Source organism: Notothenia rossii (assembly GCF_949606895.1).
Source record: "Notothenia rossii genome assembly, chromosome: 2".
NCBI lineage: Eukaryota > Metazoa > Chordata > Actinopteri > Perciformes > Nototheniidae > Notothenia > Notothenia rossii.
In genome coordinates, this window is record NC_136904.1 from 71,276,210 (window position 1) to 71,300,034 (window position 23,825).

Consider the following 23,825-nt stretch of genomic DNA (forward strand, 5'->3'; position numbering starts at 1 on the left):
CCCATAAAGGCTTTTCCGGGTATTCAACAGGCATGCTGCTGGGGACAACTCAAAAACTAAAAAGGTTGGAAAATATGATGAGATTTACAGAGGAAAAATAGTCAGCTTTCACTTCGACGTTCAGGTATCACTGCAATCTAAAATGTAGGTTGCCCTATAAAAGACTTCAGTCATTAGAAGAGAGTCGCAGGACGGGGTAAACTTTTTTTCTTTTTTAAAAGGATTGAGTAGTTTCTTGAAAGACAACAACAAGATGTACCCTACAATTCAGCACAATAAAAGGGAGCACATTTTATAACATAAAGTCACGTAGCTTACCTTGGCTTGTATTTATCTATATACACTATAAAAAGCTGCAGTATTAACTGAACAAGATTGAAAACTGTAACATGCAGAGATGGGACCAAGTCTTACACTTAGGTCTAAGTGTAAGAGCAAAGTCCCAAGACCTATATGTTGACTCAGCATACTGCATTTGTTCTTACTTCATGGTTCTCTCCTGCAACTTTATCGGATGCTGACAGATTGTTTCAAAAAAGTGGTTTAGGGAACGTTTGTGTTGACTTACTGGGAATGGTTTGTGTTAGAGTGAGTATTTTCAGGAAAAAGAGGGAAATATAATATATATAACGTATATTTGCACAATGTACCACTTACAAGTTATTGTGGCCATGCTAGATACCTTTACTGTACTGTGTATCTCTAATAACCAGACGTATTTCCCAAACTTTATACGTTCCATTCACTGAGTTCTGTCAATGAAGGTAAATATGCTCACAAGGAAAGGGCATAGAGGAGACAAATGTCATGTTACAGCAATTAATAGCTACTCAATGTCTTTCTATTTTACAGTTTTCTGACAGCTAAAAGGGCATTGCAAATGATTAAATAGTAAATAAAACCGGACAGAACATCAACAGATTAACGTTGCTGGCAAGCAAAAGCTTTGTTTTGGAAACTACTGGCAGATACAACCAGAGTATATGACACTATTGGTACTTGTCTTTTTTCTTTCCACAAAGCCTTACCGCTACATGTTTACTCTGTCAATCCCTCTGAAGTAATCCTCTTTCCCAAGACGTGCAAGATGTTCCCCTGACTTCCTTTTTACATCACTATATCTTGTCTGGAACACATTTAACTGCTGTCCCAATGTCTGGCTCATACAGCACCATTTTTGGACTCCTGTTAGACTTAAGCTCCAAAGCCAAGATGAGAAACTCAAGAGGAAAACTAGATGTTTCTCCTATCTTTTCAGCTGTTACGAGAGAAAAGTCTTTTTTGCTTTATAGGGTGCTCAAAATATTCAAAACTTTGCATCGCATTCTGTGCGTATCTTGTATTTTATGCTCCTTAAATTGCCTTTCTTGGTTCCTTTAGAATGGTTATAGACCCAGTACATAAAAGTCAAACCACCATGTACAGCAGAACTTGGAAAAAGGCTGCAGAGATTGACAACAATAAAGTGGCAAACAGTAAGACAGACGTGGAGTAGAATGAGTACATTGAAGTACTATAGCTCCAAATGACATGGGGGATACTTCAAGGGAAAGAGGACATAAAGGTTTGACATCCATCTTTAACAAGTGTGTGCAGGCTCAGGTGACTATCTGGCATTCTATGTCATTTTGTTTCTTGCACCCTTAGAACAAACTTGACTATATGGTCACTGTATGGCATGACCAGTGTATGGAACTCCAACCTCCCCCGTCAAATCAAACTCAGCTTCTTCTATGCAACGGTAGAGTCTGTTCTCCTCTATGGCAGTGAATGCTGGACCCTGAAGCCAACACTGCAAAAGTCTCTAGACGGATGCTACACCAGAATGTTGCGAGCAGTACTTAACATCAGCAAGAGTACATTTAACCAACAACATCCTGTACGAGGGAATACCAAGGGTGAGCTAGAAAATTGCAGCCAGGAGAATGAGACTAGCAGGACATTGCCAAAGGCATCAAGAGCTGCCAGCCGGCAAATTGGTGCTGTGGGAACCAACACACGGGCATCGGTCACGAGGACGTCCCGCACAAACATACGTGGACGTACTCAAGAACGACGCAGGAGCACAAAGTACCAATGAACTGGCCAGGTGTATGGAGAACCGGGATGACTGGAAGCGACGATGGAGGGCTCGTCTGAGGACGACCTAGAGAGACTATAGTGTCTTTAAGAAGTGACCATAGGTTTGCATTTCTCTTCTCTCTCAAGTCCCTCTGAGAATATTATTTTCATTTGCACTTATGTCAAATTGAGGAGATATCTAACGTGAGGTATAGTGGAGCTCAAATATATAGGAGACAGGCATGTAGAGAAGGCATACACGAGAAAAGTCAAGTGGCATGTAAATGCCACTGGAGAGGGGGAAGGAAAAAGGAGGACACATGGTAAATAGTGACTTCAAAGAGAGTGATGATGGGGGAGGCAGAGAACCAGCAGGGGCTGTTTTGATTGCTCAAAGAACAAATACAAAATATACAGTATATATTTTATTTTAGTAGCAAATTAAGTCTGATGGGCAACACAATTGATGTGTGCTACTGTATCACGTAGACAAAACACACATCTCTTATCATCTTCAGATTTTGCTTAGCACACTTAAAGAAATGTCAGCGGTGTACAATCTTACTTTCATTCTTAAACTTACCCAAGTTCAGCTTTTTTCGCCACCATTTTTACTTTCTTCTGCTTCATACTTTCCTTATAACGTTGTTGGTGTTGGCTTTTACTTTTATTGCTCTTTTACTTCCCTTTCTTTACATCTTTGGATACCGATTTTCTTTTAAAAAGTATGGAGCAAATTGAAAAGTGCTTTTGTGTGTTTTCAGATCATTTTTAAGTGCACCAATTTGAATACATTCAGTGTTTCCCGGTGTCTCTATCATATTGATTATGAGCAGGTGTAGTTGCTTTGTATTTGCCTTACCTTCAGTGTATCCAACCAGGGATCCGACGTTGCTCTCGTCTGCCACTGAAAAAAAAAAACACATGTTAATACTTCTACATTTTTTATATATTTTCCCCAGCTTGTCGAGAGGTGAATCTGCTGTCCACATATCCATAAGATCTTTAAACTTAAGAGCATTACTCCTCCTCAGCATGTCCTTCTCCCTCCATCATTCTCTATTAATACTTCTGTCTAGACTTAGCAGATAGCGGCGTAGCATCATCTTTGCCTGTGATGTGAATCCAGCTTCACTGCTACTGAAGTAATTTCCCTTCCTCCCTTTTATTTCACCTCATTTGTCATTCACCATCCCTTCTTCATTCCCTCTCTTGTTGCCACGTACCCTACATCTATCCCTTTCACCTTCTGCCCTTTACCCTCACTTATCTTCTCACTGTTTTCATTGTTTCTTCAGTTACACAGCAGTGTTCTCCTCCCTCCTTTGATCACCATGCTCTCCATCACCGCTGCTTTATTAATCATCCTTTCACTTTCTCCTCTCCCGTTTCTTTTTTTGCTTTCCTCCCTAAAGCCACAAAGACGGCCAATGGCAACAAGGAACACATTGAGTGGTAGTGATCACACACGCACACACACACACACACACACACACACACACACACACACACACACACACACACACACACACACACACACACACACACACACACACACACACACACACACACACACACACACACACACACACACACACACACACACACACACACACACACACACACACACACACACACACACACACACACAGACCACAGAAACCAAGAAGTAACATGGCTTCTTCCAGCAAATACTTCTCTAATGAAAACCAAGCCTTAAGTGTAATTCTAGCTGTGTGTGTGTGTCTGATGGCATCTGTCTGCGGTGAATCAACATGCCCGGTAGCTTGTGGATCTGTGTGTGTGTGTGTGTGTGTGTGTGTGTGTGTGTGTGTGTGTGTGTGTGTGTGTGTGTCTACTTCAATAGAGCTGCAGATGCCACGTGTGTGACGCACACACAGACCTGTTATTAGGCTGAGCTACACACACTAAGACTGTCACTTTCTCCAAAAAAAAAAAAAAAGTTTGAACTAACATGATTGCTAACATGTAATTTACTACGATTTAAGTAAACAGAAAAAGGAACCTATCAGTTCATATTAAATGAAACATATAGATTCATTCAAAACTGAGTTACAGAAGTGACTGTTCCTATTTGCGGGGAACGAACCTGAATACAAACTAAAAATGTACAGGCAAGAATGGACAAATACTGGTAAAGGCAGGGAGAGAGAAAAGGAAACAAAGAAGGAGGGAATAAGGACAGCAGGAAGCAGTTCATTTGGAACCAATCATAAATTAGTCGTAAATGTTTAATTGGGCTGGAAATTAAATCAGGACGAATTCAATAAAAAATGAAATTATGTAACCGACCCACAAATGAAATGCTGACAATGCTTTCTGTTTCTCTTTTTTTTTTACACATCCATGCACATGCGCATGCGCGCACACACACACACACACACACACACACACACACACTCATACACACACACTGTGTTAATGTTACTACATTCTGCTGAAATGATCTCATGCAGTAATTATACAGCACTAATCAGCAGTCCCTTATCGGAGGTGAGATATAATAAGAATATGAGAATGGGAAAAAATGTAAAGCAGTTCAAAGCATATTTTAAATAATTATTCCACTTATTTGTACCTGTCCAACTTTACATTCTGAAACCCACTACAATGGCACAAGAAACAGAATATTTGACCTTGATGGGAGTATCTCTGTGTAGGTATTTAAAAAACATGTCACTCAGGAAATGCACAGGACAGGAATGTCCTGTGTATACCACATGTGTCGCAGATATGATTTTAATTTGCATTTCCCTACATTACTAATGAGCCAAATTTGATATGCATATGGTTCCATACGCAGAGTGAAGTATGCTGACAAAGAACCACTTGCTAATTGATGCTAAAGGTAGCTTACTTGATCACCTCATTAGCAACATACCAATGGTGAATATCCTGTGGTCATTCAAGCAGTACTTGAGTTAAGTCTAAACATTGAACAAAAAGAGGTCCCATAAGGGCTGCAAAAAACTATTACTTTCTTATGACATTATTCAAATATAGGATTCAAGTGTTTGTCTAGAATCACTAGGTAACGATCTTCATCCTGGATTCTCAAAATAATTTCTTTAAATGTTTTGTTTGTCAGTCCAAAATGCAATGATTGTCCTTCTAACAATAAAAAGCATACAATGTATTTATATTAGAGAGGGTAGAAACAGCTTTTTCTGTAATTGTCTTTACTTTAAATATAAAAAAATGTCAGATTAGCAATTCAGGGTCCCCACAGAGCACTGCAGGGTTTACAGACCTTCCGCAACAACACTGTCACAATTAACAAGCTATCCTTTTAAAAAATAAGCTGATACTGCCATGTTTTGTTTCATCTAAGTTTCAATCACCCTCCTAGCTGCAGCATTCTTGTCTCGTTTGTAAAGGATATGTTCTCTTTAGCTTTATATAGTCAGAGGGCAGGCTGGGATTATAAACAAAGCAGAGGGGGATCTGATAGGTCTTTAGGATAAAGTCGAAAGGTTTATCCCCAAAGATGTAAGGTCCTCCCCTCAAAACAATAACTGGATACAAACCAAAATCTTAGCCTCAAGAAATTGTGTTTCTCGCAACGCTTCGGCAATAAAACACGTCATGCCATTCAAGCAATCATGAATTAAATCCATATTTGTTTGTGACACATTTACTGACGATCAAGTGTTTAGCATACAAAGGGGATGATGTACATACCATCAGTGTGTTATTAATGTAGAAATTGGTGTCTTTGCCGCTTAAATTCTGCTCTTTTGTCTCATTTTCTCCCTCTGACACAAACACACACACTCGCAGCGGAACAGCCTGGAGGAGGAGGACTGAGGGAAGTGACATTTTAAACAATAAGCTTTTGTTGTGCTGCACCATCCACTGTCATATTACACAGATGTATGCATGAGCACAGACATAGGCATATTTCTAAAGTTGACTTTTAAACAATTACCGAAATGTCAGTGAACCCTCGCCTCGCTAATCAGAGAGCAACAGGTGACAAAGCTGACGTGGAGAGCGGGATAACAGAGGTCTTAGAATTCATCTTTTTTTTTTGCATGAATAAATAACAGATAACAATGAAGATGAATGAAAGTCCTGTGACGCAAACGGAGACATGTTTTTCTTTTCTTTTAGATAAACAAAAAATAGTTGAACGAGACGGAGTTGCGATGTAACTGCAGTTATAGATGAAAAAAGGGTCACGGCTTGATGTTCCTACAGAAAGATCAGAGTGGTCTTCTAATGAGATCAAATCAGTCTTAATATGAAAAATATATATTTGGGATTTAAATATAAATGTCAATTAAAATATGCATTAATGTACAAACTAATATGTTGTGTTCCATACAGTATGAATCTAAAAAAAAAAGTTTCGCAAAACTATCTAAAGAAATAAGCTATATATGAAATACTTATGTGTTTAAATGAATGCAAAACATATGCACAAATATAATAATAACATCACTGTGTCTCTCCATGCAACATGCGTAAAGTGTTTCCCCCCGCATGTGTAGCTTTCAGTGAATGTTTACAGTCTGCATGTGGCTTGGAGGAGCATGCCGTCCGTGCAGCAGCCATGCATCAGCAGGACTTTCTGTGAGGCTGGGATGCATGCAGCCACCATGCAGAGCAGATACACTGAGATAAATCACCCCACCAGAGTGCTGCTGGTTCTGAGTCGTACCCAGGTCCATGCTCTTGGAGGCTTTCACGTGCTGGTACTGCTGCTGGTTCTGGTTCTGGGCGGGAGACTGGGGCTGAGCCTGGCTGGAGCTGTGAGAGTTTTCCCTGGAAACAAATAATTAGACAGTCACTCCAGAAAAAGCTGTAGGTAGATGGTTGTTTATTGTGGAAATTACATTATTTACAGACTTGTTTTCTCCACCCTTAAGGCGTGTCACTGGTGACTATCTTTTTAATTTAGAACGTAGTTGATGTTATCTTTGAAATGAATTCATTTTGTGTGACCCTCAGGCAGAAGAAATGCAAAACAGAATGCTAATCCCGCATCAGTGGTTGATGGGTTCTCGCTTATGTTAAAATCCCAGCTACAGTATAATGTAACATTTAAAACCACAAATAACAAATGTTTGACATTTATATTTAACACAAGTGTTTTAACAATCACATTTAGTGCAAAAATAAACACACCTTGTCATTGTAATTACAAAACTAGACTCATTTTGAGTAGTCAGTATAGAAGATAGTGTTAATACATAATAATATAAACGGCTAAGACCAAAGGGGAAGACTTTAGATGACAAATGTTGTTTTGTCAATCATTTCATTCATATGTAAAACACTCTGTATAGCTACTGTATAAGAAAAGTCACTGACAACCACACACCTCTCGTGCAGATAGGAGTGTTGGGTGGAGCTGCTGAACTCTGTTTCATGACCGTACAGCTCTGCATCCTCGTCATCGTCCATGTAAGAATAACTCCCATTGGTCACTGAAAAGCAAAAATAACAAATGATTGCATTGAGGATGTGAGAATTGTTGATATAATGCAGCAGATGGAAGATTTCACACAAACTACGGCTGGCTTTTCTGGAGCAAAATGCTGCCGTTTGCTTCTTAGTTAAAAACAAATACCAATACTTCCCAGACAGCAACTCATATCTTTACTGTCCACTGATACGCTGCCACGGAGGGTATATAAGTTTAAGTTAGAGAGTTGATCGATACAGTCTAGAGTCTGTGTATAAACTGCAACATCACTGCCAAACTGAATTCAGCACAACATGTTGAAGTAGTGATTATTTTCCTGCGTAGAGTCCTGACAAAGCATGAATTCAGACTTTTCAAAAGCCGGAATGGTTATGAGCTATTCCGATAATTTTCTGATCAGATAACTGTAATTAAATCACAGCTAAATCCTTTTATACTGGGTTTAATAAACCAGATTCATTCAGTGGATGAACAATGGTCAAACTAACATGACTAAAACGTGCTTCAGGTTTACACACCAAACAACACAAGCATCTGCTCTGATATCTGAGTCGAACAAACTGAGGATGAGATCTTTCAGGGGATATCATGACACTTTTCTCCGCCCCAACAGGTGAAACATGGTCTCTGTTAGTGTCCAATGGAAACACAGCTGCCATGGTGTGTCAATCCCTCTTTGAAGCCTGCAGGATGTTGGTCATTTGATACTCAAACAAGTCTTTATAGACCTACTCCAAATATGTTCAAAAAGTGGGTTAAACCGAAACTCATTGGAGGATTTCACTGGCAGAAAGTCTGGAGAATAAAAAAGTGTGTGAAAGACAAGATAACGATAAGACGGAGAGGAAGATGAGGAGAAATATAACGGGAGCAGAAAGCGGATGAAACGGAATATGCAGCTGCAGATTTAGAGCAGCGATACGGCTGCGTGATCAACGACTTCACGACAACTCGCAGACACACAACTCCACCAGAGCACCGTTTACATACAGTCATCACTTCTGCCACACAACACACACTGGGAGCGGTGCACAATCGTCACCGTGTGTCCTCTATGTGAAAGGGAAACAGCAGCGTCTCAAGATATCACATCCTCTCATCTCCACCCCCCCCCCCCACTCTCTACACTAATCACCTGCTTTATTGTTCTTCTGTTTTGTTGCAATCTGATATTCCTCCTGTCATTTATCTCTCTGTTCAGATCTGCCATAAATCATTTTATCTCCCACTCTTTCTTTCTAAACTTCCTCCTTACTGCCGGCACCTTAATCAGCCAAACTGTCATAAACACATTCTTCTTTCACCTCGCTAACGAACACACTGAGTCCCGCTCTTTGAAGTGAAGGAGGCGTTTGCTGTGTGGATAATAGATCAATAGCGGTTTGCTCCATTGGCAGGAATATGAATCTTCTTCTGCACGCAACTTTTTCTTCCTTCAGTCTGTATCTTTCTACAATGCGCTTCTCTAATCGTCTCTCTTATTCCCCATCTTCTTCTTACTTTTCCTTTTCCACCTTAGGGGAAATAAAGGTGCCAACAGGATGCAAACTCATCAGGTATGAAAAAGGTGACAAAGATCCGAGCCCCCCACCCCACGGAATATCGGCTTTAAAATGAGGAATAACAGAGGATGTTAGCAGTCAGAACAACTAAAGCAGTTAATAACAGAAACGCCAAAGAGTCACATCTAATAGAAATGTATAAAAGCATTTATTTTAATTGTCAGTTTATAATGTTGGCAGAACTGTTGAGCATTTTGAAAATTGATTTTAATGCCTCTGTGTAGGGCTGAACGATATATCGTGTCATGGCGATAACCGCGATATGCGCATGCGCGATATTCACATCGCAGGGACGTGCGATTTTATTAATTTTTTATAATAATTCTGACATGCAATATTAAGTAGGTAAATTAACTCAAACACGTCATGTTACAATTATTTTGCTGCTTGCTACAAAAGGAAAACGTGCGCGGCTCTCATGTCAGGGTACTTGAGTGAGTGACATGCAGGCTCTGCATGCACTGCAAACCACCAATCACAATCATTCTTGATCAGATCACAGCAGGCCCCGCCCCGCTAGTTTGCAGACCATCAAAACACCGGTAAAAAAATGAGCGAGGCACAGGAGGACAATACCGGAGAGAATGAAGATTTACTTCCAAAAAGAAAAGCAACATCTGCACTTAGGAACTATTTTGGATACAAAAAGGTTCTTCTCTTCTTCATTCACAGATGAACCCCCTTATTTGAGGGTAAGCAACATGCATTATCATGACATGTTAGATCATGACTTAAGGTATGATGAGCAGTGTTGGGACTAACACGTTACACGGTAACGCGTTACTGTAACGCCGTTATTTTTGGCAGTAACTAGTACTCTAACGCGTTATTTTTTAAATTCAGTAACTCAGTTACCGTTACTACATGGTGCGTTACTCCGTTATTTTTTGTATATAGCCTCGGCTCCCAGACGTTAGTGAGCGGCGCCAACAGCGAGGCGAACAGAGATGAGAACTGTACTTAAGTACAGTACTTGAGTAAATGTACTTAGATACTTCCTGTGTCACATGCGGAGACGCGCTGTGGGCGTGTTTGTGTTTACTAACAAGACTATCATGGCGGCTCCGGAGCTCAAGTCATGTTTCTCCGCCTGGAGGTATTCTCACTGTTTCACTTTAGTCAAGCACAAAGAAAAGAACGTTTTAGTTAAATGTAAGTTGTGTCTTGGCGGGTTAAAGATCCTATCTACTGCCCAAAACAGCAATTCAAATCTGTTGAAACATCTGCAGAAACAACATGCTGGGACGAAGCTAGTAGCCTAGCTAAGACCACAGACCCAGACTCATCCAACGCCACTCCACCTCCACCTAAGCAACAGCGGCTGGATTTTAACCGAGGGACTGCTAGCCAGGGAAAAGTTGATAAAGCCATTGCACGGTATGTTCTAGAACACATGCAGACTATTTCTACTATTTCTATTGCTATTTCTTGATCAACAGATTGTATTATTCTCCAATGCAATAACAGTACTGAAATGAAGGCTATAAGGGCATTAATGGGAGCCCTTTTTTTAAGTAACTAATGCGTTACTGTCCACAGTAACGCGTTACTTTTGGGTGTAAGTCAATCAGTAAAGTAACTGAGTTACTTTTGAAATGAAGTAACTAGTAATGGTAACTAGTTACTATTAGTTTTCAGTAACTAGCACAACACTGATGATGAGTCAACCAGTTAAGATCCAGACGTCCGTGACTAAAATGCTTCATCCGGTTAAATATAGTTAAAAAAAACGCAATATATCGCAGTGGAAAGACTGTGCAAGGCTTAGTCTTTCTATCTTTATAGCCACTGGTGTAAAGTAACTAAGTTCATAAACTCAAGTACTATACTTGGATAACATTTTGAGATACTTGTACTTTATTTAAGTATTTCAATGTTTTGCTACTTTGTTATTTTACCCCACTACAGTTCAGAGGTAAATGGTGTACTTTGACTCCACTACATGTATTTAATACCTTTAGTTACTTCACAGATCTGGATTAATTAAGTGAAATATAATCAAGTGTTAAATCAGACTTTAGTTCCACCTGGAGTAAATCCACAAGCTACCCTGCAGTATACAAAGTCATTCAAACTAGCTGCACCTTTAGCAGCTTTGAGAACACTTCCATGATCAATCATTATAAAACATATCATATCTATTATTCTGAAATGGACCGATCTGCACAATGACTACTTTTATTGTCGCTACTTTCACTATATTTTGATGATAATACTTTTCTACTTTTACTTGAGGAACATTTTGAATGCAGGACTTTTACTGTAACTGAGTATTCCTACACTCTGGTACTTCTACTTTTACTCAAGTACAAGATCTGAGTACTTCTACTTTTACTCAAGCACCAGATCTGAGTACTTCTACTTTTACTCAAGTAGGCCTACAAGAGCTGAGTACTTCTACTTTTACTAAAGTGATCTGAGTACTTAAACTTTTACTCAAGTGCAAGAGCTGAGTACTTCTACTTTTACTAAAGTACCAGATCTGACTACTTCGACTTTTACTCAAGTACAAGATCTGAGTACTTCTACTTTTAATCTAGTACAAGATCTATACTTATACTACCTCGTTTTATAGCCTATGTATGTACAACCTATTAGAAGACGAGGGCTAAAGCTAACGTTAGCAGATAGTGAAAATGTATGCTAGTTAGCTAGCTCAACGATTCCTTAAATAATATTGCGACAGAAAACCATGTCAGTGGTGCACATCACGCTCTGCCGCTCCGACAGGGAGCTATGCTCTGAATACCTGAACTGTTCTAACAGCTGTTCTCCAGCGGTCCAGTCTGTGCCAGTGACTCCGCACAGTTACTGTTAACAAACGCACCCGTAGGTAATGTAGCTGCTGAAGTTAGACCCTCATCGCGGAGCAGCAGAGTTCAGCCGACAGACAGACTCGAGCACACAGCTCGCTCTTCATTATAATATGTAGAGAAATAACACCATGCGCGTCATGATGGCACATAACAGCTCGCGGTTCTCCAGCCATGTATTTTAGTTTAAACGGTTGGACTTTCTGACTTTCCAATTCATGAGAATAAGGTCTTTAGTTGAGAAGCAAGCTAGAGCTATGAGTTTTGTGCAAATTGAAAATGTATGTCATTGGGGGAGAGCATGTAGCTGGACTCAAGGCTACTTCCATATTAAAGATCTTATAGAGTACTCCTCCAACTACATCCCAGAGGGCCTTAGCAGTGACACAACCATAGAGAGAGTATCCTTAGCAGTGACACAACCAGAGAGAGTATAGGGGTGCCCACTTCCCAACAACCATGCCAGCATAAGCCTGAGAGGGTTTGGTCCATCATTTGAAGTCTAGATGGACTCAACACCTGACACACCTGGACATTGATGAAGAGTTCAACCAAATTCTGTCCCTACTAAGAAACATAGGGCATGGAAAAGTGAAAGAATGTAGGATTCCTGGTAGCACACAGAATGAGATTCGTATGGAGAAGAGATTAAAAGGCAGTGAAAAAAAAAAACATCTGCATAAATACAGTTGCAAGAAAATGTGAGCCCTTTGGAATTACCTGGATTTCTATATACTGTAAGTTGGTCATAAAATGTGTTCTGATCTGCACGTTTGAAGTTTGCAAAAGAGCACCTGGATGTTCAAAATATTCTGTGGACAGATGAAACCAAAGTTGAGTTGTTTGGAAGGAACACACAACGCTATGTGTGGAGAAAAAAAGGCACACCACGCCAACATCAAAACCTCATCCCAACTGTGAAGTATGGTGGAGGGAGCATCATGGTTTGGGGCTGCTTTGCTGCCTCAGGGCCTGGACAGATTGCCATCATCGACGGAAAAATGAATTCTCAAGTTTCTCAAGACATTTTGCTGGAGAACTTAAGGCCATCTGTCCACCAATTGAAGCTCAACAGAAGATGGGTGATGCAACAGGACAACGACCCAAAGCACAGAAGTAAATCAACAACAGAATGGCTTCAACAGAAGAAAATACGCCTTCTGGAGTGGCCCAGTCAGAGTCCTGACCTCAACCCAATTGAGATGCTGTGGCATGACCTCAAGAGAGCGATTCACACCAGACATCCCAAGAATATTGCTGAACTGAAACAGTTTTGTAAAGAGGAATGGTCCAAAACTCCTCCTGACCGTTTTGCAGGTCTGATATGCAACTATAGGAAACGTTAGGTTATTGCTGCCAAAGGAGGGTCAACCAGTTATTAAATCCAAGGGTTCACATACTTTTTCCACTCTGCACTGTGAATGTTTACATGGCGTGTTCAATAAAAACATATTGTTTGTGTGGTTTTAGTTTAAGCAGACTGTGTTTGTCTATTGTTGTGACTTAGATGAAGATCAGAACACATTTTATGACCAATTTATACAGAAATCCAGGTAGTTCCAAAGGGTTCACATCTTGCAACTGTACATATGCAGGGATTCATTAAACTCAATGTATTCTCCTGCAAAGCACAATACAGTGCAATACAACAATGTCTTAATTTTCATTAGGGCTTCAAAGCCATATCAAATAGATTCAATGTGTGAAATAGCTAATCAGAGTCTAACATACTGACAAATGCTACGTATTTACAAAGACTGATAACTATATAATATCAGCCCATGTTACAACCTACAGTTTAACTTTAGAGCCTGATAAATGTCAGTACTGTATATCACCAAAACGGAGGTGCATTTGAACAGGAGAGTGTATTCAAGGTCACAGCTGTTTACCAGTAAACAAACAAACACAACACTGTTTGAATCAGGGCAGCAATTCCTGCTCCATCAAAGTGTCACAGACAGACAGACAGACAGACAGACCCACCCCCCCCCCCACACACACACACACACACACACACACACACACACACACACACACACACACACACACACACACACACACACACACACACACACACACACACACACACACACACACACACACACACACACACACACACACACACACACACACACACACACACACACACACACACACACACACACACACACACACACACACACACACACACACACAATATAGGAGTGGGATTGAGTTAAAGAGAAAATGAAGCGATATGAAGCAAGAACAAAAATAACTTGTTCTAATGCGCCGGAGCAAGCAATAACTAACAAACAGAACAACCTTGAGAAAAGATGAGAGAAATAAAATCAGGGAGAGAAATGAACGGAGAATAGGGGCTAGCATAGCTCTAATTAAGGCTGCAGTGTAAAAGGCAGTATCTGTTTGGTTTTGTTTGTTTTATCTTTACTTTTCATCAAACTTTTTCAGCACTTTATGAACATATTGCAAATGATATGCCCAACTTTGATCCTGCTTCAATGGCAAACAATAAAAGAGAAAAACGCAATAACAGGGGAAGATTAAATCAGGGAAGGAACAGGGTCAGAATAAAAGCTCCTGAGATTCGGTTTTAAATGTAAGTTTGTCTGTAAAGCTATTATACAATGTAAAGTGCTCGTCTGTTGAGGGTGTGAGAAAGAAAATAAATCAGAAATAAACAATTAGTAGTGAATGATGTTCCCAGTGAATGTTGTCCATCTCTGCCAAATGGAAACAGCCTTAAAAATAGAGGTAATCGTTGTTAAGTGCAAACCATCTAAATAAGGGTTTTGTATGTGGAAGCATTTCTCCAAAAGTCAGTCACTGAAGCTCAAATCAATACTTGAAAACGGACCATTTTGAAGAAAATACCGCTGAGTGTGGACTAACACAGTTACAGTAATAACTCTTAATAAACAAAGAAGTAGAATTAACACCCTGGGTTGTATCCTCCACCAATCAGTGGGGTTGGGATGTTATCCATGTCAGTGGCAGCAATGTATTGTTTTATCCTGTTAGACAATGGTGTGACTGGCTTATTTGGGGTATCAATTATTCAGTACTACAGTTATACAAATATATTTCAAAAGTATGAAAAATGGAAGCACATATTTTAATATCTTCGCCGTATTTTATCATTTTATGAAACGGAAAATACTGGAAACTGTAGATCCTGCTCAACAGGATGTATTTACCAGGGAGTCGGTGAGGTAATCAGGTAAACGGAGTGATACGAAGCAAGACGAAAAGAGACGAAGAAGGACGGCGGGAACCGAAGAGAGACGGCGGGAAATGGAGAGAGACGAAGATATACGAAGACAGGCGGCGGGAGACGAAGAGAGACGGCAATTGAAGTAAAGTGACAGACAAACATTGAGAATTTAGAAATAGTTAGATAGATTTAGAGTTTTGAAGATTCAACTATGATGAAGAGAACTCTGAACGTGAATCAAGCTATAAGCTTGTTTTTTGACATGGAGGAGGAGCCTGTGATGTTGCCCTCTGTGTCGTAGTTCAGGGGTTCCCAACGGTCCGCGGATGTGTTACTGCCGGGCCGCGAAATAGCTTTGAGTTTATCGTAATATTTACAGAATTATAAATATATACAAAAGATGTATCATAATCTTTTTTTTCTTTTTTCGCACCTATACCAGTCATATTATTTCATCCAGTAGCCTAGTTAATCTTCCACCAGAAAACCGTTGAAAATGGCTTTTATGATGTTCCGAGGGATTCGGCGGCTCAGCCTGGTCTCATCCTCTTGTGCGCACGAGAATGTTGCCGGTGCGCCAAGTAGGAAGAGGAGCGCACAGGAGACAACCGTTTAATTGCAGACTGTTATGTTTATGTGGGGAAATGGCAGTGAATACATTATTTGAGATATACTTCAAACTCGGACTTCGTTTTAAGGACATGTCGGCCAGCTATTTGTTTAAGCACCGGATTGGCAAAACAGGAGAGTAAACCAGTCTGCCTTGATCTATGAATTCATGTCCGGGACTCTCACGGTATCTGCTGCCCGCAGCTGTTTTATAGAAGGAAAGCCTCCTTCACTTCATGAAATGGCTGAAGCATCAGGAGGCAGCGGGACGTGTAACTCCGCCTCTGAGAAGTGCAGCACCAGCGGGTAAAGATGTGCCTTTTTACGCACCGCCTTCGCGGTGTTTACCTTCATCAGAACAGCAAGTGACTGCAGGCTGCTACGTGTTAGCCACACACATCTCTATACACATCTCTACACACATCGAACTTCCCGATTACTCCCCCTTTTATTAGTTTTATGAAGGAGATGTCCAGTCACCAAGGTGCACGATGTGTGTGTGTGTGTGTGTGTGTGTGTGTGTGTGAGAGTGTGTGTGTGAGAGTGTGTGTGAGTGTGTGTGTGTGTGTGTGTGTGTGTGTGTGTGTGTGTGTGTGTGTGTGTGTGTGTGTGTGTGTGTGTGTGTGTGTGTGTGTGTGTGTGTGTGTGTGTGTGTGTGTGTGTGTGTGTGTGTGTGTGTGTGTGTGTGTGTGTGTGTGTGTGTGTGTGTGTGTGTGTGTGTGTGTGTGTGTGTGTGTGTGTGTGTGTGTGTGTGTGTGTGTGTGTGTGTGTGTGTGTGTGTGTGTGTGTGTGTGTGTGTGTGTGTGTGTGTGTGTGTGTGTGTGTGTGTGTGTGTGTGTGTGTGTGTGTGTGTGTGTGTGTGTGTGTGTGTGTGTGTGTGTGTGTGTGTGTGTGTGTGTGTGTGTGTGTGTGTGTGTGTGTGTGTGTGTGTGTGTGTGTGTGTGTGTGTGTGTGTAGGTTCTGCTTAGCTCAGCTCAGCTCTGTGTGTTCGGTGTGTTTGTGTCTGTCCGACACCGGCATTTGTTTTCAAATGACCATGAACAGTAATTTACACACATCTGGCTAACTCCATAGGTATATGCGGGTGTTCCCATAAGAAGTTAGTTTAATCTTAATCTCGATATAGTGCTAAATGCTCTCGGAGTGCACCAGAACGAATGACACTATCATAATATCTTGTGAAAACAAATGCCAGTGTCACACACACACACACACACACACACACACACACACACACACACACACACACACACACACACACACACACACACACACACACACACACACACACACACACACACACACACACACACACACACACACACACACACACACACACACAGGCGACCGGACATCTCCTTCATAATGCGCCTTCTTCTCATTTTCCCAGCATATCCATAAATCATACAAACAATACCAAAACGTTGATTTATCTGTTTTTGCCGTTTTGGTTTAAAAACTGAATAACGTCGGTTTTTTGGTTTTCCATTTTTCAGAAAAACCAAAAAACGACAATGGTTCTTTTTTAAACGTTGTTAATATGTTTTGGATGCATATTGTTCTAGTATTTGTTCAGGCTGTTACATACAATTAGCCTCGGTTGCTACCTGCTGGTGGTGAGGAACCCCTTTCATAGTTGACAGAAACTGCTTTGAAGCGTGGCACAGATAAAGACAGAAAAAAATTATTTTTGTACATAATGTGTATATATACATATTTGTATTATATTTATGATAACACTTTTGCCTTATCAGAATGAAATCCCATGTACATTATTTAAGCTTTTAAATGTTTTGTTGTGCCTACTGTGTCACTGTTGACAGAACTTGAGAAATGAGGAAAAAACACCTATGGATACACCTGTTATTTGTTCATAAAATGTGTATATAGGTTCATGCTACCTCAATCAAACGTTCACATCATCATAGTGACATCTCATGTATATATTTCCAGCTTTCAGATTGTTTTGTTGTGCATGTTTGTGTTATCTATATAAAAAATAACATAATTTTCAAAATCCGTTTTTACGTTTTTTGGTGATTTTGGATCCAAAATGTTCATATATTATCTCAAAATGAAAAAAATAACTATCAGGATATATAGGTGAGGTTGTCCTTAAAAAAAAGATACCAAACATCGATATCCCAAACATTTTTTAATGGGCTTTAGTAAGACAAATCAAAAGTATGCGAAAACTGACAAATTAGCCCAGGACCCAGGCCATATTTGACAAAAATTCCACCAAGCCATGAAAGTTGGATGGATTTTTGGACGGCCTGAATAATTTTTGGGACATTTGTAAATTTGTTCCATGTCACAACAATCTCTCTCCCATCATCTAATAGAGGTGAAAATTGCCCCAAAACAATACATAAAAATTGAACAGATAAAAATAAAAATGTATATGCCCAAAGAAAATTCCTAAGATTAAATATTCGTAAATTGTATTATGTAAAATGATGACTCAAATGGGCAATGTTTCTAGATTTCCAGATATTTTACAGGGATGTTCCGGATTATTTTCTTAACAAGTAGCTGTTCACTGCTACATTTTATACTTTGAGTTGACCTCATATAAAGAGACCTGAGACAGGATGAAAACAGAGATAATAGTGCTAGATTATTCATAAATAAAAGAATACACTTGATTCATAGATGTCATGTGTATTAGCCTGCTGTCCAACAATGATGATGATCAAAGTCCACTCACCATGAGATGCATAGAGAGAGTTGTTCACCATGGACTGACCATTCACTGGACCCATCAGACCAGAGGAGCTGTCGAATGAGCGATTGGGTGACACCCCAAGTTGATCCTAAAACAGAGGAAACAAATACCGAATATCAGAAAAAACATTATACAGACAGACAGATAATGAACACAACATTGTTTTAAAGTAAGCAAATGCAGCCACGTAAAAATGTGTTGATAAAATGTTTAATAGTTTAGGAAAAATACATTTCTGTTCAACCCCACAAAGGCTCTAAAGACATTGCACTTTCTTCAACACCAAAAACATTTTTAATGTATTTATTTTGACTAAAATTACAAAGATTTTACGCAAATAAAAAACATCTGCCTTGTAAATATTCAACCGCTTCTGTATATCATCCGTTAATCTGTTTTAGAACCTAATAAGTTAAAACATAAAAACACAAGTTCAAGCCTATATTGACTTGATGACATCATCACTTCCATAGCAACAGAAGCCATTATACAAGAGTTTTCACAAGCTTTTTATTTGATATGAATCTTTATTAATGTGTGATGTCATTTGCATTCAAATGGCCAGAAAAGTAGCTGAGTGCTCTGTAGCAGTCCATTGCAACTCAATCAGATGTTGAGTATGTAGAAAGAAAGAGAAGAAGAGGGAGACACTAGAGAGACAGCGGAGGATCAAGGTGAGAGAGGGGAGCTTATTTCCCATGGCCTTCAGGATTGTAACTGTCTTTACCAGGGCTTCCTGTGTGTGTGGCAGTGACACTCACACTGACAACCCCCCCCCCCCCCCCCCCTCTTAGTCCCCTGTAATAATGTGTCCCTTTGTGCGTTTATTATTTCTTTAGGAATTGAATTTGCATGTATGTGTCTCCTGTGTGGAAACTGTAGTCATTAACATGAATGCATATGTATGGCGTTCTGGTTGTGTTTCTCTGTTTAGACTCAAACAGGAGAAGACATGACAGCGCTGTGTGCGCGTAATAAATCCTTTCTGTCATCTTCCTCTTGATCCCCCACCGAGCGCCAGCCCCTGCTCCCTAATTTCAAGCCCAGGCTTCATCACTCTTCAGAGTGTCAGAGGTCCTGTGGACCCCCTCCCCTCCCCCACTGTCTCCCAGTAGACATCCCATTAGCTGGTGGCATAGTGCAATCAGATTGAACTTGAAAAAGATAAGGTTTATTTTCAATGAAGATATTATTGAGGCAAAACGTAGTTTCTAGTTACAGTAAAATGTTAGGAACAATTCTACAAAACATAAAACTGAATCTGGTTTTATGTTTGAGTGCTCTTTTCCCATAAATAATCAGAATATATTATTTATAGTTTATTATATTTGTTTTGTGGCAGTTTTTCCATTTTGGAATGAAATAAAAAATACAAAGACAAATTAAAATAAAATATGTAAAAAGAAACACAATAAGTCAAAATAAAAGATTGCAATTAGAGAATGGAGTTGTTGTCTGTGCTGTCACAATTGAGTGTGTCTTTAATCTGCAAACCAAATGTACCTTTGTGTGAAAATAAATAACCTGAATATATAAAGTGGTAAAAAATATATTATTGATGAAATTCAGATTAATGCTTGAAATGTACATTTTAACACGGTATTAATCCTAAGTGTTATTAGTATTGCACAGTCGAATAATTGCAGGTTATGCAGACTACTGTAAGTATTGTTGGTGTTGAACAGTTTATTATGGTGGAGTAAGTCTAATGTTTCAGAGTGCTTGAAGGTAAGGAAGGAGTTAAGGAGTTGAATTACATGTCAAAAGTTAAGTATAAAGTCTTATATTTATAGAAAAATGTTTTCATGTCAAGGATGTTAAAGTATATTTTCAGAATGAGAGATCAACTAAATCTAAATAGCTGAATATGTGATGTGATGTATTGATCACTGGGAAACTATTTACAAATGTGCATTATCAAGCCATTAGTGTGTATCAAGCAATGTAGGTATAGTGACAGTGCCACAGCGAGCAGCTTCAGGTTCAGGAACCTCTGCTGAGCCATACTTATTTAGCTTGGAGATATGGGGTATTTGGGCAGTTAGTGAACAAAGAGAGCAGCTGCATAATGAAGTGAGAGATTAGAGAAAGAGAGTTGGCTGGAGATGAATACAGTATGAAGAACTGAGTGAGAGACAGGGCAAAGGACATAGAGAAGAAAAAAGGAGAGTAGAGTGGTCCACTTCTGAAATGTTAAAAGCATCAATACTGAAGCCAAAAAAAAGCCTTTTAAAAAGGTACAGTCTCTTACAGTATATCTGCATTTGTTTGCCTCTCTTTTTATCCTTTCTTTTCCTCTCTTAACATGGATGCTACTCTACGATGTTGCTAACAGCTTTCACCATCAAGCTACTGACAGCGGATGCCCTGCAAGCACACCACTTCAGATGTAGCAATGCACATGGGCACAATTATCTGAAAGTAATCCTGTTTATTACAAATGCATTGCAATCAATCTTAATGACAGTTTATCATTTTTGAAAGAAGCTGTAGATCGTGGGGCTATTGAACTATTTGGTTCAAAACATTGTTAAGATACATGTTACATTTACCGTAATTTTCGGACTATAAGCCGCGCCTTTTTCCCAATTTTTCGACGCTGCGGCTTATATAACGGTGCGGCTAATCTATGGATTTTTACAGCTAACGGCCACCACCTTTAACTCTATGGGCTCTATGGCCGGTCCGCGGACCCCCACCTTTAAGCGGCGGGTTTCAGCAGGAAAAGCTGGAGGCCGGAAAAGAGTGAGACAGATAGCGCGCAAAAGTAAAAGTGGAACCGAGAGTGGTATGCCGCTGCTGCGGCTTATATTCAGGTGCGCTTTATAGTCCGAAAATTACGGTAATTTTTTTATTCAATTGTTTCGTAATTTGTATTGGACATTTTACTTTAGTTTTTTTAAATATGATATATTATGAATATTATACATTTGAAAAAAAGTTATTCTTACACCAATGTATTGTGTTTACATAAATATTTAATTGATTGTGTATATTATTATTATTTTTGTTTTATTCTTAAATGGATCAACTGTCAATTTCCTGGGAGATAAAACATTCAGATTCAGATTTTCAGCTAAATACTGGTACTTTTTTAATGTGTGTTTTTATTTGTGTGTACCTACAGTATGTGTCTGTTTGTTGTGCTTATGTGTAAATATTTTAAGCAGGCACTGTATGTATCTTTTTTCCCACTACAAGCAGGCCATGCAGAGGCCGGCCGTTTACACTTGAACCTACAACCCAGCTTTGTGTGTGCAAAGGTTTATACAAATATTCTACAGAGCCATGTAAAAGGCACCAGCTGAAAAGCAGCCGAGGTGAAAAGCGCCTTTCCTCTACTAGAAAAAAGATACAGTGAAGAACACTCAGTCACACACAAAGAAGCACACAGACACAATCTGAATAGCTGGAGTGTAAATGCTCTTTTGCTGCTGCTGCTGCTGCTGCTGGTAAGAGCAGGGTGACTCGTGTCAAGTATGTGAAGAATGGATGGAAGGGCTAAAAAGTCAGAGGCAGTAGACTGCAAGAAAGAAAGATGCTTTCAGTAGTCAGAGCCAGAAGAGGGGATAGGAGATCCAGAGGGAAGATAGAAGAGACATGCATGTTTGTTTTCGTCTTAGTTAAGCAACAGTGGCAAGCATGGGCTCTCATTGTCACAGCAGGGGTCCTAACCTAGATTCTGGATGTTTTGACAATATAAAAAGAGAAACCAAAGTCTATTAAGAACACTTTTTAATGCAGTTTGTGTTCTACTATCCATTTTAAGTCTTCCAAATACAAATGTTATTTTTGTTTAGTACTTTGTGTTTTTACATGTTATGACATTCACCAGAGCAAAGTGAAAATGAACATTTCAGTAAAGGCCTTTTGTAAGGCTGCTCTTGTATTCATGTTACACCCCTGAGTCAATGTGTCATTAGTTTAAGTGTGTGTGGTTGTGTGTGTACCTTCAGAGCCCTCAGCACCACCAGTTGGATCATCCCTCTAACGTTTCCCTCCTGTGACATAGAGCGGCGGAGCGTCTCCATGGCCACGTGATTGGAGCGCCCTAGCAACGACTCTCCGTTTACTGCCATCATCTGGTCGTTGACGTGCAGACGACCATCCTGTAAAACACACACATCAGGCGGATTAAACAAAGTCTGCATTCTCAGTTAACTGGAATGTAGAACTATGCATTTTATGAAGGTCTGTGCATCTGTCTATTGTTAATAACCATGTACATGTTTGTCCTTTGCCAAGGCTCAGTTTGTTTTTCTGTCGACAAAATAATGGAAAAACTAGAGACCCTATTTTCATGAAACTTAGGAGAAGGGTACATAAACTAGATTTTTGGAGCAGATCACAATCAAGGGTGGATAAATATATGATTGTTCACTTTGGTGATATGTACCAAATTTGGAGACTGGGCCAGAGTTGCCTGCATTTGCATCTCAAGCAAACATGGAGGTGGCTGAGCCAAAACGGCTACGGCTAACAGTGCTAATGGTGCTAACAAGGGTGATTGACATAAAAGTGCTAGCAACACTGCTGACAAAGCTAACCTAGGAGGGGGCCATACCAGCATAACATACATGACATGACTTAAATAACGGCACCAACCAACAACACAAACAGACACACACAAACACACACAGACACACACAGACAGAGACTAGCATCAGCTCCGTCTGTCAGACTTCCCTTGTGTAGTATTTATGCCTCTACAGAGAACCTGTTTCCATCTATTCTTGACCGTCTGCACACACATACTAAACACTGTGAACCCAAACATGCATGTGAGTGCATGTGTCTGTCTGTCTCTCTGCTGTCCACGACATATCAAGTGTGTCCTGGTGAGTAAGAGGTCAAAGGTTAACCGAACAGGAGCACATGGCAGGAGACGCAGAGACAGCTGTGGTGTCCCCAGAAGACTGTCTCATGAATAATACGTTCTCTTGACGCTACTTGTCAGTTTATATACTGTTACAGTTTTTGTTGATTGAGGAGGTGAACTCTCTTATACGCCTTTCCCATTGATATTCATTCCATTCGAGCACCGTGCTATAACAACTGTTGGGTCCTTGTTGGTTTGACTTGGAAACCTCCTAAGAACTGGTTTGCTTATCCACCACACGATAGGCAAAGTTCCTCTATACTTACGAAGTTAGAATAGATTGCAATCACAACTTCTCCACCAACTTTCTACTCTTTGTCGAACTCGCCACAAACTGTTGCTGCTCACTTAAATGCATCAACATCTTCTTACGTAAGCCACCAACATGTACTGGCCTGGGTAAATGTCAATCAAAAACACGCAAACCTGGTTTATAATCTGGTTTCGGCTCCGAACCGGACACGGAAACACACTCTTTGGACTCTCTAATGACACTCTTTTGAC

At 39.9% G+C, this 23,825-nt stretch overlaps 1 protein-coding gene across 1 annotated transcript; it reads right to left on the minus strand.

Moving 5' to 3' along the window:
• Nucleotides 1-1,804: 1,804 nt before the first annotated feature.
• LOC307029670 (uncharacterized protein) lies at nt 1,805-22,877 on the minus strand (the record flags this gene model as incomplete). Its single annotated transcript, XM_079665749.1, has 7 exons — nt 1,805-1,815; nt 2,924-2,968; nt 6,719-6,849; nt 7,409-7,514; nt 18,425-18,530; nt 22,393-22,551; nt 22,839-22,877. The coding sequence occupies 7 exons, from the start codon at nt 22,875-22,877 to the stop codon at nt 1,805-1,807; spliced, it is 597 nt and encodes a 198-aa protein (XP_079521875.1).
• Between the last annotated feature and the right edge of the window lie 948 nt (nt 22,878-23,825).